The following is a 13,899-nucleotide window of genomic DNA, read 5'->3' as shown; positions in this document are numbered from 1 at the left end:
CTGCACGACGCGGCAAAGCCTTTGCCGCATCGTACAGTATCCAGTTCGGTATAGTATTACTACTCCTGCGTGGGCAGTGCAGCTACCGGTAGGTCCTTTAGCCTAGGCGATGAATGTTTTACGAACGACCGAGTACAAGCGACTCCATCATCCGTCGGCAGTGATGTGTTTTTAGCCAGCAGGTCTTTATTTAACTGCAGTCTCAACAACGAGTTGTCTTATGGCGCCAACGGCCGCCCGGACTCGACCAAAGATGGTATCGCGGACAATAATGCGGACAATGTGTCGTCTTGTGGGGCAATGCTCTCGTCCCCTTGTTGGCATTGGTATGGCTTACTTGATACGAAAATAGCCGAGATTCACAACTCCGACCAAGGTGCGCAAGCGCTCACGAGAGACAACAGAGCAGGGCCAATGACAACGTATGTATGCTGGCAACCAAAAGATGCTTTTTGGACAGCTATGCTCTTGGATTCTAGACGATTGTGGCTGGCTTACCATCCCATGTACGTTTGATGCTTCTCATTCGACGTGTGGCCTTGAGATCAAACAGACACAGAGACGACCTCAAAGAAAGATGTCGGCTTGCACGTCCCTTGCGCTCCCATTAGACCTTGCGCCGTCTCGACAAGCTCACTTCATCGCCGTGCAGTAAAGCCGGTCATTTTCAGACGGCATTCTCAAAAGAGTACAACTCGGCAGTCGTTGAGCTCTCTTCTATATATCAGGCGATGCCCATCGTTGCGTCAATCGCCTGACAGATCGGCGCCATCGCCATGTGATCGCACTGCTCATGGTACCATGCATGGACTATCATGTGTACGCAAGGTGCATAGGCGTCTGCAGGTATTGACGATCTGAGACGAGTGCAACCCCATGATTTTGCGTCGCTTGCGTCGTGACTCTTGTCATCTCTCGATGGATTGGCGCGGTCGATACAAATTGACGTGAATACATCCCTCTCACGCTTTTGAAAAACGACAAACTGGTGAGCAACTTGCAATCATCCTTGACCTTTCTCAAGGTATTGCAGCACGCCACGTCGACTCAGCGCCACGTTGTACTAGTACATCTACAGCGGTCATGTCGACGCTCTCTACGTATCTGGGGTAGCTTCGTCTACTGCTTTACCATTTTGTTTCATAGCTACAAGTTAAAGCTGCCATGCTGGCTGAATTTGTCGGGATTGCATAGTTCATGCTCGGATTGTAGATTGCCGAAGACCCTTTTTGCGAATGCACCTCGATGTGCCACGACGAGCATGGCATTTAGTCGTGCCGGTACGTACTTCGATACGAAGATGACGTGCATTTTCAAGCCAGCGATAGTCGAGGTATGTTTGGTCCATAAACCCTGAACCGCTGCACGATGCCAACGTTTGGGTAGCAATGGACACAGCGGATCAAAGGACAGATCGTTTCGCTTGCTACGATCGACAATGAAACGAATGAAGGATAGCGTAATGAGTGTCCCAGGACGCGATGTTGCTAACCTGAGTCACCCAGAGTATCATCTTCCTCTCCTGTAGGCTCATTTTACTGGACACTTTTGCAGTTTTGGTGACCAATGTGGTTACTGTTGGATTCTTTATGAGAAGTGTTCTACGATCGACGTTAAATCCACAGTACTCGTCATGCACAAGAAAAGCTGATTGTCCTTCGCACAAGACTTTGATCGTCGACGGCTTCCATGCTCTTTCATGCCTGACGCGGGCTAGGGTTACGTTAGGCCGGTCTCCAAGAATGCCTCTTTTGCTAGCAGCTTGGATCTCGTCAACATTTTTTGCTTCGAGACCGAGTACATACCATCTGCAGTACACCCAAGTCGGTTCACAGTAGCCTCAACCACTCGTTCCCAGCACACATAAGCAAGATACAAGGTAAGGGCTTTACAACATCGTCTGCATGGGTTCAAAACACCAGTAGACGCCCGCTGTGGTCAGACGTCGTCGGGATCAAATAAAATGTCCTGTACTCATGGCGCAAGATTACGGGTACGACACGAAAGTATGATGTGATGATGCCTGGCATCGAGCATGATGCTATCTATCGCTACAAACAAGCAAATGAACTCCAAAATAGGCAAAAAATGACCTTGTCCGAGCACCAATCATTAGGTATCTCTCTTCTAGTTGCAGAGCGATTGTTCAAACCTCGTCGTGCAGTTCATAGCGCCAAGTTTTTTCCTTCGCAGCACCAAATGCGACATGAAAAGTCTTGCTCGGGACGTTTTACACTGTACAACGTCCCGAGCGTCAAATTTCCAGGTCCAGTTTGATCGCCCAACGTTGCCAACCTCTCGTTTCTGCCTAAAGCTGGACAGGTCCATCATTGCGTTTGTCTCGTCATTCATCATTCGTAGCTACTCACTGGCAGCTACTGGGTCCTCGGCCACTGCGACTCCTGTCTGGTTCGTTTTCATTGCCTACGGCCCGACAGCGCCACACGTACTCGATATAGAGTTGCTTACCGAATACGATACCCATCAGAGTCAAGTGCCCACCGCGTGTGCTGTTGTTGTTCATGAAATATTTGGTTTTAGGGTCAGAGGAAGCAAACGTTGATGAGGAAGCCTGCGACATAAGTATCCCGTGTCCACCGTCAATGCGGCTCTACACAGACGCATATCATGCTACATCATTGAAAATGGTAGAGCAATGCTCCAGCGCAAATAGGCGCAATGTATTACGTCCGTCAGGTGCGACACGTTCTCGCAGGGTACCGTGCGAGGACGAAATGTTGCAACCACGATCATGCTGCTACCACCCCTAGCTTTACATCGGGTTGGTGGGGACGCGGATTTGTCATGGTGTCATACCACCCAGAGCCACAACGACAAGGTAATCGTGCTACTAGTATGTGGTGCACTGTAAGATGCAATGATGATCACAAGGTAATAGATACTGTAGGTCCTTGGTGTCCAACGAGATATCCAGCACTCCGTGCGCCCCTTATCTTACTACGCCGCATATTTCGCCGTAGACCAGCCGAAATCAGGTGTTTGGGCCGCTTTCGAGGACGGATTCATCACCACAAGTCCGTCCAAAAGTAGCTTTCTACTTGTACAGCGCTGCCGAGTGCATTGCGTGGTCACTGCTGACCTTGGGCTCTCCCATATCTATTTGGTACCAAGAAAAAGTAGTATCTTTTACCTGTTAGTGTCTCTATGTTGAAGAGTACCGTACCGCGAGGGGTGCCTCGTCGAGAACAGGAGGGGCTATAGGGCTAGGGTTAGTCGACGCGGTCAATACGCTTGCATTGCGCGGTGGTCGTCAGCTATGGCGAGGAGAGCTGGCGGGACCCGAGCTTTGATAGCTTTTTGAGGAGCTCTAGATGAAAAATGATCGACCGTATTGTTTCTGGCAAACGTGCCATGGCGTCGCAAGGCGCGATGCACGTCGAGAATGACTGGCCATGTACTTTAAAGTTAGAATCGTAGTTCTTTCCTGTTGCATTTCTTGAAGGGGCCATTTTCATTAAATGAGCAGAGCTCTTCGTGTCGATGACTTATGCATTCCAAGATAGTTGTGTAGGCTTGGTTGTGCCATCACTCGTGCAGCGCAGAATGTTGATGGCCAGTATGTAACTGTCATCTTTGGCACCCGAGCCACATTGTCTTCACAGCGGAAACGTGTGGACAAGTCATGAAGGAAGACAGCACTATGTCGATGCTGCTCAAGCGTCGGGGAGTAGACACTGTCCCGTAGCTTGGCTGGGCTCTCGGCGAGCGCTTGGACAGAAGTGTGGCGCCCGACGCTGTCGATAAGCTCGAAGGTACCCTCTGCAGTCACCTGCGCTCACTTATATGCTAGCTGTAGCCTTTGTTAACAGCCAGGCATAGCGCCGTACGATTTGCTCCATTTTCAACGTTTGATGCGTCGGTCCTTGGCATCTTCGAGGCGTCTTGTGACTCCTTCAAAATCGACAAGCACTTTTTTCCAATGAGTTTGACGGTGCCTTGGGCTCTCATATCAACCGACGGCGCATCCGGCAAGAGATTTGGCTGTCTCCGACTCGCGCTTTGACACCAACTATCACGTCCTAGACGCTGCAAAGCATCCTCGACATCTTTGCCGCCGTGTAGGTGCATAGAAAGCCCTTTGTCTATCTCAAGTACGTCTTACAGTATGTAGACACAGCACATCACGGCAGCGAATAGGACAAGGTATGCCAAGATTGTTCACTCGAACAATATTATGCAAACGTGCATGGAGGTATTGCACACCGTTGCTCTCAAGTCGGATGTCACTAGCGTCTTGGGTGTGCTCATATGGCCCACCGTCCGACCGCCGTCGTGTGATGAGCTGTAGCATGAACCACGACGGCGGGGAACATGACGCCAAGGACCGTGTTGCCAATTTATATCGACGACGGAAGGAGTAGATGAGCGTGCTACCAGTCGGTACGACTCCATCATGTACTCGGGCTTGACTTCCTTGGTGAATCGCGTTCGATGTAGACGTCCTTCGAACACATTGCATTGTACTACTCCCGTCTCTCAGTACATTTGGACGCATGAATGCGTGGTCTGGACCGACGTCGGTATATGTGTGTGCGATCGTGTTTTTGGCGACATTCGACGCCATCTCCTCCCAAGATCTTGCGTAGGGCTAGGGCTGGCATGGTTGATCGCATCATCAAGCCGAGCCTCTTTTGCAGCTTGTACAACTAAGCATCAGTCGAGGATATTACAATCAGTCTTGATGACGCGAAGCGTGATCATGGGCCGCGTCGCCAGCGTGGTCATCCTCGTCTCCGCTCTCACGGTTTCTGGTCTGAAGGTACCTTGCCATTCCTCAAGAGATCTCTTGACGTGGCGCACGTAGTGATCACGTGACTGCCTGTACGCCGTCCACAATGGACAGAGACAAGTGCAAGTTCAAAGAGCATCTAGATTTGACCCGACCGACGGTACAACGTTGCTGGTACTAGTAGGGCATTGGAGCACATGTTCATGTATTACGGAAACGTCGTCGATCACAGTAGGCACTGCTTGAGCGCACCCGCATTGCCACGACCAATGAATAAACAACATAGCAGCTGCTCTGGCGGGGCTACAAACACCAAACTCTCGACCACGGGGAGGTACGATACAGAAACGGTCTGGCCTTTTGCTCATCCAAAGTAAGTTGAGTTTTTCCGGTCAGATCTCTCGGTCAGATCTGTGCGGTGCCCGCGAGGCTGCGACAGACGTATCCTCACGTGACCAATTAGAATGTGCGAGTAATGATGACGTGCTTGCGCTTGAACAGTTCCTGCTCCGAGTGGCACACAACGTCGCCAGCAGCGATGTACGACAATACCATCGCGTTGCTACATTGACCGTAAACCTAGACACGTGCCTGTTTCGTATAGGGCTAGGGGTAGCTCGCACGATGGGGCCATGGCGTTCCTACGGACCATGAACGACGTCCCGTATGAGTCCACGCCATCATTCCATCCACAGATTTTTGAAACAGTACCCGCGGTCCGTTGCAGCATCACTTGGGCAAGGCCTAGATCGACGACGTGCACAAGAAATGCGTTTTTGTCATTTGGCCCAGCAGAATACACTCAGCGCTTGGGTGGTAACAACATCTCGCTTGTTACGACGTGCGATCCTATGCACACGTCTCCCACACTGAAATAGATGACCACGACCTTCTGCGTCAACGACCACCTCAGCGCACATGTCGCTGCAACGTGCTATTCCATTGTGTGGGAGCTTTGCTGGCGGAGCGCCAAGGTTTCTACGTGGTAATTGCTCACCGTGTATCAAGGGCGCTTGAAAGAACACAGCTCTTTCGGTAACTCTTGAGGTACCTCGACTAGAACGTGGCTCGCGTGTCGTCAGCAGCAGCGGTGTGCATGTCGACAATATTCTGGTACCCTTTGTGCTCATGGCGCCGACACAACCAATCGCACTCGCAACATATCTTCGACGATCCAACGGCACAGCGTCGCAATGGTCTTTGCTGTGTCAAGCGTCCGACCGGATGGATTGACCCGACACACCATCGGTACGCGGCTCGCGATACCCAAATGCGATCCTCTACAATCTCGACTGTGGTTTCGCTATCCATGGACAGGGCAGCCAACCTGCTTTGCGCTGGCTAAAAGACACTTTTCCAACATTCCCCAATGTGCTGGATGTAAAAGGATGCCCAGGATACATTAGAAGGATACCCAGGACACGTCATCCAACACGCGACAAGGTCGGGTACTGCCAATCTCGACGCCCGAGGCAGCAGAGATGTCAATGCAGCCTTGGCGACACGCTCTGTATCACGTTGGCGACGACGTGCGCGGCCGCTGCGCACACGTGATCCCACTTCCGACAAGTCAGCATGAGTTGGCGGAGGCGAACCCTAAACCTACCCTACCCCGCTTTTGCGGCCGGAGCGCGGCGGTCTCTGGTCTTGCCCGTGCACTTACAAGAACAGTCCCAGAACGATTGATTGTTCAAGTACTATTGTTTTTCGACGAAAGGACGACTGCGTTGGGAAAGCGTGGTACTACGGGTACCGTGATCATGGGTGCTCTCGGGTGCGGTGGGCTTGTGACCTGGAGGCAAATGAGGTATGTACATGGGCCGTGTGCGTAGGTAGACGTAGTATACGTATTAATAACATATCAATGCAGACTATGTCGAGAGCAACACCATCGCGTACAGTGTATATTGGTCTCGCCCAAATGCGCTGCACCCCTCCTTATAAATGTGGCATCGCGCTCTACGCGAGGCGTGTTCTTGCCGTCGTCGTTGTTTCTGGCTGCACCGGCATCGTCGTCGTCCGGGGCACGGAAAAGCCGTCGCAAATATGGATCCGGTGGCGCGGCAGCGCCTGGCGCCACACAAAGCCAATGTCGGTGAGCTGGCCGCGCTGCTCGGGCGTCAGCGTCATCTCGTTCGTATGCAGCGACTCGACAAACTCGCCGAGCTGCATGTTCCAGAGCGCCGGTGGCCAGCGGTCGTCGTGGATCGGAATGCGAAAGTCGCGCGTCAAGTTGGTATGGCCGTACGTGTCGAGGTAAATGCGCAGCGCCAAGAGCTGCATGTCCCAGCTCTGCGCCGACACGTTCCAGACAAAGCCCATGTCGTCCAGAACGCGCCGGCGCTCCTCGGGCATGTCCTCGAGCTTCTGGCGCATGTTGTGCACCGCATGCCCGAGCTTCATTTTCCAGACCTCGCGTGGCCACGCCACGTCATGGTTGGGAACAACAAACCCAAACGGGACGCGCAAGTGGCCGTAGAGCGACCGGTACGTGTAGAGGGCCGTGAGCCGCGTCTCCCAGCTCAAGTCGAGGCAGTCCCAAACGAAGCCGAGACGGTTGAGCTGTGCCTTGCGCTCGGGCGAGATCGAGTCAAAGCCCTGGCGGATGTTGTGCACGGCGTGGCCGAGCGTTAAGCCCCACGTCTCGGGCGGCCAGCTCGGGTCGTCGCGGGGCACCTTGAACGCGTACGTGACGAGGAGGTTGCCGTGCTTTTGCTGGTACGCAGCCATCGCCGTGAGCTTGAGCTCCCACGTCATGTCGAACGCGTTCCAGACAAAGCCGAGCTGCGAGAGCTGCGCGTGGCGGTCCGAGTTCGGCGCGATGCGCTGGCGGATCGTGCGCACGACGAGGCCGAGGCGCATGTCCCAGAGGTCGCGCGGCCAGTTGGCGTCGTTGTTGGGCACGCGAAAGTCCTGCGGCACGCAGAGGTCGCCGTGGAGCGCCTTGTACGTGCGTAGCGCGAGCACTTTGAGCTCCCACTTGAGCTGGCCCAAGTCAAATACAAAGTTGATGGCGCGCAAGGCCGCGAGCGTCTCGGGATGCAGCGTGTTGGTCTTGTAGTGGGACCGCACTTGGCACGTGTTGAGGCGAAGCCGGCGGAGATGCGCCGGCCACGGCTCGGCGTCCGGCACCACGTACGTCTTGGGCAGGTTCGTGAAGCTCGACGTCGTCCGGTGCAGCGCGTGGTAGATGGTCGCGACCTCGACAAAGGTCGAGAAGCGGCGCAGGCTCGACTCGGCCTTGCGCTTCGTCATCGCCCAAGTTCAATGACAATAATGTATTGGCACCTTGCAGCGCGAGCACGCTCGGTTTTTATTTTAATAGTGCAATTGTATCGTGGGGCGTGAGAAATGGCTTTTTTAATTGCGGCCCATCCTGTCCACCTAGATGCGGCGTCGAACTTGAGAGAGTGCGTCGTTAACGCCAACGACACATTCTGCGTGGCATGTGCCGCTACCAAATGCAATACTCGCGGCATGGATGGACGGAAAGTGGCACTTTGGATGGAAAAGGTGGCATACAGTGCCACATCCAGATGGAGATGCGCCGATTTGAACAGATGCGATGGCCAGTTCCACGCCCCAGCTGTCATCGGCCAACGTGATCCGCGTGCGTTGCAACGTGCACGGCCGGTATGCAGTCGACTTATACGCTGCACGAGCAATAATGGACACGACGACTGGAGCGCGGTCCCCAGCAATCACGCCTTCGGGCATCCATGTCGTCGTGATGGCGACCGACACCGCTTGAAATAGACCCGAAATCGCACTTTATCGGACACGCACTTGACCACCAGACATCTCGGGTGAAGAGGCGGCGACCACTTGACTGGGCGTCCAACGGCTGCCGGTCGGCTGTCCGGTTGCACCCGCATCTTTCTCCGCTTCGAATCACTGGCCCCTTGGCCGGTTCACGCCGCTAACGTTGCATGCCGGACCAATCGTTGGCTGCGCGTCGAGTGATAGTTACTAGGCGGGGGCCAGAGTTGGGAACAAGGTTGCAATATCGCGCGCAAGTCTCGTCGGCACTGGACCCAAGCACTGCCGCGGCTCCTTTTTCCTGCTCTTGGCAAGCTTTTTTATGGAAAGAACTATATTTCGAGTGGCGGTAGACGTGCCACGAAACGCCTCCCGACGGCTCCATGGCGGATCACCGAGACCAAAAGTTTTCGCAATCTTGTTTGAAGCCAATCGCTCTCGCACCCATCAACGACTGCGTGGCGTCGCGCCTTGACGTCATGGCCGTCGACGCATCCACAACAAGGCTAGGAACCATATGCGATGAGGACTAGCTAGACTACCGCGTGATCAGACATCGAAGCATCGAGGACTTTCTCACGCGGCTGACGAGAGGCAGCTCCTTTTCGACTTTTTCAAAAACGAGATCATCAACATGCGCCATATTGTTGCGCTACTCGCATGTTAGAGGTCGTGGTAGTCGCCGCGCATGGTGCAGCGCCGTGCGGGCCACACGCAAAGTAGGGATTCTATAAAGCCATATTGCGTGGTGTAAATTTGTATGCCGCGAGTGTGCCACGCCGAATCGAGCGCCGACGGCTTGGAAGCTAGTGTTGCTCTGCTTCTCTCTTGACGTGCGTATGCACGGAGATGTGAAACGAGGCATACCAGACGGCGCTGGTGCGCATAAAATTGGCCATGCAGCAGGCAGTTAATTGTCGCGAGATCGCAATGGATCGCGCGGTCGGAAGGGCGCTCAAGTCGTTTGGACGAGATATACAAGTGTATCGCACGGTACATGGGTGCATGGAGCCGTCAAAGCTGCAGCATCGGTTGCTTGGTACAGCAGCCAGGAACCCTGCGCCAGCAGCAACCCCACGCCAGCTTTCCGCCATGGATCGTTGAAGATCTGGCAGACACCATGACGCGTCAGCAGCATTTGCTTTGATTGGTCCAAATACTAGCCGCAAGCCAATCATCCGTGATAATGCTGCCATATGTGCCACTTGGATTGGTGGAGTTCGGGTTTCTGAAGTATTTTCACCAATAAGAAAGCCGTCTTGAGACGACGTGTGGCCCTGCCACGTGAGAGTGGGTGGGATGACTGACATGGCCGTCACCACGACAACAAAGCCTTGCTTGGAAAAGACGAGATCGCCTTAGATCTTGAGGCCTTCAGCTTGCGGACCTCAGCTGGCGTGGGGTTGCTGCTGGCGCGGGGTTCCTCGCACCTCTTCCAACTTGTCTTTTTGCTGCCCGCAAGCAGACACGTTCATCAAGGAGAGTTAATATTGCAAGCCTACGTTTTTTTACACCGCGTTGACACGACAAAGGAATCCACAGCGTCGAGGTGTCCAGGACCAACAATATGATATCCGGCAAGGGTCTATAAACTCCATTGACCCTTGACCCCGGTACCCACAATTTTTGAACACTGAGCAATACAAGATCTACGCGATACTGAAACTGCAGCGGCGCTGGCTTCGCGCTGAACAATGGTTTTCGGACAATTTGCAGCAAAAGCGATGTATTTGATGGCGGCGTCAATTTTTAGGGTCATTTTCAGGCAGAGAAAAAGGTATTTCGCAAAAGGCCGAGCGAGCTAGATGATGAGAACAACAAAAGAACGAAGAAATTTGGACACGGCAACGAACACAAATCTATACGATCCGACAAAAGACCACGTAAGAAGGCGATGCCAGGCAGTACCGTATTGGTCTTGTAGCTCTGACAACACACCAGTTATAAAAGCGGTGCGAGAAACGGGAACACGAGATCGCACGAATACACGAGCCTTTTTGCAATTTAAAGAAGATATGACTCAGGTCGGGAGAATTCACTAGGCTGCAGACCTTTCGGATGTCGGTAATGTCTGGAAGGGCTGGTTCCATGAAGTGGGAGGGGTTTTCCGCGAGAGACCGAGCGATTAATACGGGCTAACGTTAGCTACAATAGTGACTGATACTACAAATTCGGGAATGACTCGAGTGTTTATTGCACCAAGTTACTCAGTATTGAAAGAGGAACAGCATGACCGAACAGCCTGAAGTGGGGTGCGTCGTCTCTTCGCGTCGCTATGGGGGTGGGTTGATCTCGGTGGCCGAACAGTCGCGAGTGCTATGCGATGCCCAATGCGCCTTCATGGCATAGAACGTGTGACTGTCGGTGCGCACGACTGTTAATAGAGATGGACATGTACCACAGTGCGTGCGTACTTGATTCCAGTGACTTGATTCCGTCCGATCAAGTTGGAACAGTTCTTCAAATCCAATAATCGTGCGACGAGCATACATAAAAGATGTACGTACCACTTGGCTCGCCGCGCTGTGGTGCCATCGCTTGACGCTTTTAGCGACGACCCTTCGTGAGCGCTCTACCTTGTCCCTCGCACAACCTTAAGTCACGACCACTAACGCTCCTCGCGTGACGCACTGGCCACCCGTCACGAGCATATAACTCGTTTTAACAAAAAAGATGCACAACATGTAGCGTCAGCAGCATCTTGTTTCGTGATCTGCACATCCTAGTGCACAGCGAGATGCCTCACAAGGCCAGCGACAAGTGTCCACGTTGGCTAGCGCAGATTGCCGATTGGTACCGCGTCGCGTGATTTTCGTGTCCCGTTGTTTCTTGGAACGCTCTCCCCGAGCGCGTGGTGCACGAGAAACGAGCGAGAATTCAGTCAAGGATCAAATCCTTGTTGCGCGGATGAAGACACTTGCAGTCCGACAAGAGTCGTTCGGTCGTACAGTATGGTTGCAAGCTTCAATCGCTGCATCAAGCATAATGCAACAGCAAGCGCTCGCCACGACTCCACACAGGTTTCCAGTAGGACGATGCATTTGAACAAGATACATATATTAGGTGGCGTAAGTGTAGTAGACGGTCACAGAAATCACCGACGTCGCGCACGCCCGTGATGTGTCGTCGGGTGCGACAGCACGTTCGTTCATGATAACACGCGACGGACCAAGATGCACCGCGAGCAGTGATGACTCCTAGCACTCCGGACGTTCCGTGACATCATCAGGACTATACCGCAGGTCACTGCGACGTTTCCTTGTCAAGTACAAGTTGTAAGTACCACGTGGCACCAATTAGTCGACAGCGATGATGCAATCACCGCTACCTGACAACAGTGCGCTGCATCCTTGTTCGGAAGCCCCCTATCACCGTGCTTGGCTCCCGACTCTCGCTGATGCCCCTTCTTTCGCCGCGAAGAGCAACACGGAGGCAACCAAGCGAGGCGTCTCATGCGACACCAAAGCTTTTCCTCCTTCTTTTGCCTTCCACCACAATTGACGTCTAGGGCGGCATTAGGTGCGCGGGGGTGGGTACACCCCACACCCTAGTACGCAGCACCGCACCGATTGGTGCTGGGCGCGCGGCCTCGACGCCGCAGCCATGAGCACCCAAATCCGACACGATCGCACAGAAAGGCCAAGCTACTCGTCCAGTGTACAGTTTATCGGCCATCGCGTGCCCATCTTGGTGGAAGAGCGCAGAAGAAGCGCAAGATGCAGAGCAACAAAAGCATCGTTTGTGTGAGAATATGCCCTCGGAATCATGCGCCGTGCTGTCGCTGCAAGTGATCACCGCCCTATGTTGCCCAAGGATTCGGAGCGTATCATTGTGCTATGGTCGCGCCTCACCTTGAATGCAAGTCAAATGGGTGGTCGTGCACATGGCGCCGCCGCCGTGCCTTTCGCATACAAACGCGATGACACTTCAACACAGCTGGTTCGTATGCTCTTGCATAAAGGCAAAAAAAACCGAGCTCGATGGGAATCTCCTTTCGGCGGCATCCAGACTGCGACACGAAAGCGTGTTTTGACCCTAACGCGCGTGTCGCGGGGTACCCAGATCATTGACGGAGTTGTAGTAGTTGTGCATCAATCGCTCATTCTTTCTTTCACCGCGCCATGGACATTGCCCGCCTTCTCTCGCCCGTCCCCGACGACGACATCGTTGATACCGACCGCACGCCGTCGACGCCATCCAGCGTCTCGTCCGTGGACGACGACCACGCCCCGTCGTCCCGCACCGGACGCTGGATGTACGAAGAGGAGCAATTTGCGCTCGCGCTCATCGAGTGCTTCCTCCTCGGGTGCGTTCCAGACCTCGTGCGCGGCACGTCGCTCCGCTGCTTCCTTGCGTACAAGCTCCAGTGCTCGCCGATGCGCGTCTCCAAGAAGCTCGCGCGCTCCACCAAGCAGCTCAAGGTCGCCTCGGTGCCAATCCCAAAAAAGCTCGGCCACCAACGCTACGCGCCGAGCGTCACCGACACGCGTCAAACACTCGCCAAGACGCAAAACATGCAGCGCCTTGAGTTTGAGTTTTTAAACCAGCTCCGCGCCGCGAACGGCGGTCACCTCAACGCGCCGACGTCGCCGTCCTCCGACTGGTCGTACGATGAAGAGGTGTTTGCTTGGAAGCTCATCGACAGCTTTCAACGCGGTCACTTGTACCTGCCGCACGACATGACGCTCGGCACGTACTTGGTCGAGCAGCTCCGGTGCAACCCGATCCGGATCGCACAAAAGCTCGAGTCGGGCGTTCTCGCGGGACAGGCAGTGCACCCGTCCATCTTGAGCAGCCTCGGCTACTGCCGGCGAGATGTTGTCGACCGATCGGCGCCGTTCCTGGTGTAGAGGCTGCTAGTATGTATTCTGCGTGTTTAACCTTATTTTAACCTAATTAACCGAGACATCTTCGCGACATGAGACGACGTCTCCAACGTGTTTGAAGGGCAATTTGCCGCCTGCATGGGACATGCCTCTGATTGCACAAGCACCTCGAAACGCGTGTGAAAGAAGATGAAGGCGTCGCGGCGATCGGGGTTTACTTTGTTTTCTATACGAGATCAAGGATAACCAGACCTGTACCACAATTCACAACACCCGCGATACTCATCTCAAGAGACCAGGCATGCTGCGATGGGTGCGACGAACCAAGATTCAAGTTGCGCGTGTGCGTTCGTTTGTTCGCGGCAGCTACGACGGGGCTCTGAAACCAGGCATGCAGTGCAAGCAGCCACTCGCTGAACGTCCAGTCCGATCTCAAGCCCCCAGCCCCAGCGCGCTTTTTTCGACTCCACCGAGTTTGGCACTGCGCGCAATAGGGTGATGATGCCCCGAATGCAACTATTCTTGACCTTGCCGACGACGCTAACCTCTGAGAAGGTTGCTGGG

General features: G+C 54.0%; 4 protein-coding genes across 4 annotated transcripts; 3 read left to right on the top strand and 1 right to left on the bottom strand.

Moving 5' to 3' along the window:
- Nucleotides 1–350: 350 nt before the first annotated feature.
- On the top strand, nt 351–655 carry SPRG_20292 (hypothetical protein; the record flags this gene model as incomplete). The annotated part of the gene is made up of 3 exons (XM_012345880.1): nt 351–422; nt 480–506; nt 560–655. Coding segments are annotated over 3 exons (195 nt in total), but the record flags the coding sequence as incomplete, so codon positions are not given.
- Nucleotides 656–892: 237 nt separating this feature from the next.
- On the top strand, nt 893–1,523 carry SPRG_20291 (hypothetical protein). The gene is made up of 5 exons (XM_012345879.1): nt 893–988; nt 1,034–1,100; nt 1,147–1,152; nt 1,213–1,333; nt 1,387–1,523. Exons 2-5 carry the CDS (start codon nt 1,084–1,086, stop codon nt 1,456–1,458), a joined length of 216 nt encoding a protein of 71 aa, XP_012201269.1. The 5' UTR covers nt 893–988; nt 1,034–1,083; the 3' UTR covers nt 1,459–1,523.
- Nucleotides 1,524–6,709: 5,186 nt separating this feature from the next.
- Nucleotides 6,710–8,005, bottom strand: SPRG_20289 (hypothetical protein; the record flags this gene model as incomplete). Its single annotated transcript, XM_012345878.1, has 1 exon — nt 6,710–8,005. One exon carries the CDS (start codon nt 8,003–8,005, stop codon nt 6,710–6,712), a length of 1,296 nt encoding a protein of 431 aa, XP_012201268.1.
- Nucleotides 8,006–12,630: 4,625 nt separating this feature from the next.
- SPRG_20288 (hypothetical protein) lies at nt 12,631–13,359 on the top strand (the record flags this gene model as incomplete). The annotated part of the gene is made up of 1 exon (XM_012345877.1): nt 12,631–13,359. One exon carries the CDS (start codon nt 12,631–12,633, stop codon nt 13,357–13,359), a length of 729 nt encoding a protein of 242 aa, XP_012201267.1.
- Nucleotides 13,360–13,899: the final 540 nt, after the last annotated feature.

The sequence above is a fragment of the Saprolegnia parasitica genome (assembly GCF_000151545.1).
Source record: "Saprolegnia parasitica CBS 223.65 unplaced genomic scaffold supercont2.25, whole genome shotgun sequence".
Classification (NCBI taxonomy): domain Eukaryota; phylum Oomycota; class Saprolegniomycetes; order Saprolegniales; family Saprolegniaceae; genus Saprolegnia; species Saprolegnia parasitica.
The sequence above is the reverse complement of the archived record's forward strand: the minus strand, read 5'-3'. Positions and strand labels throughout refer to the sequence as shown.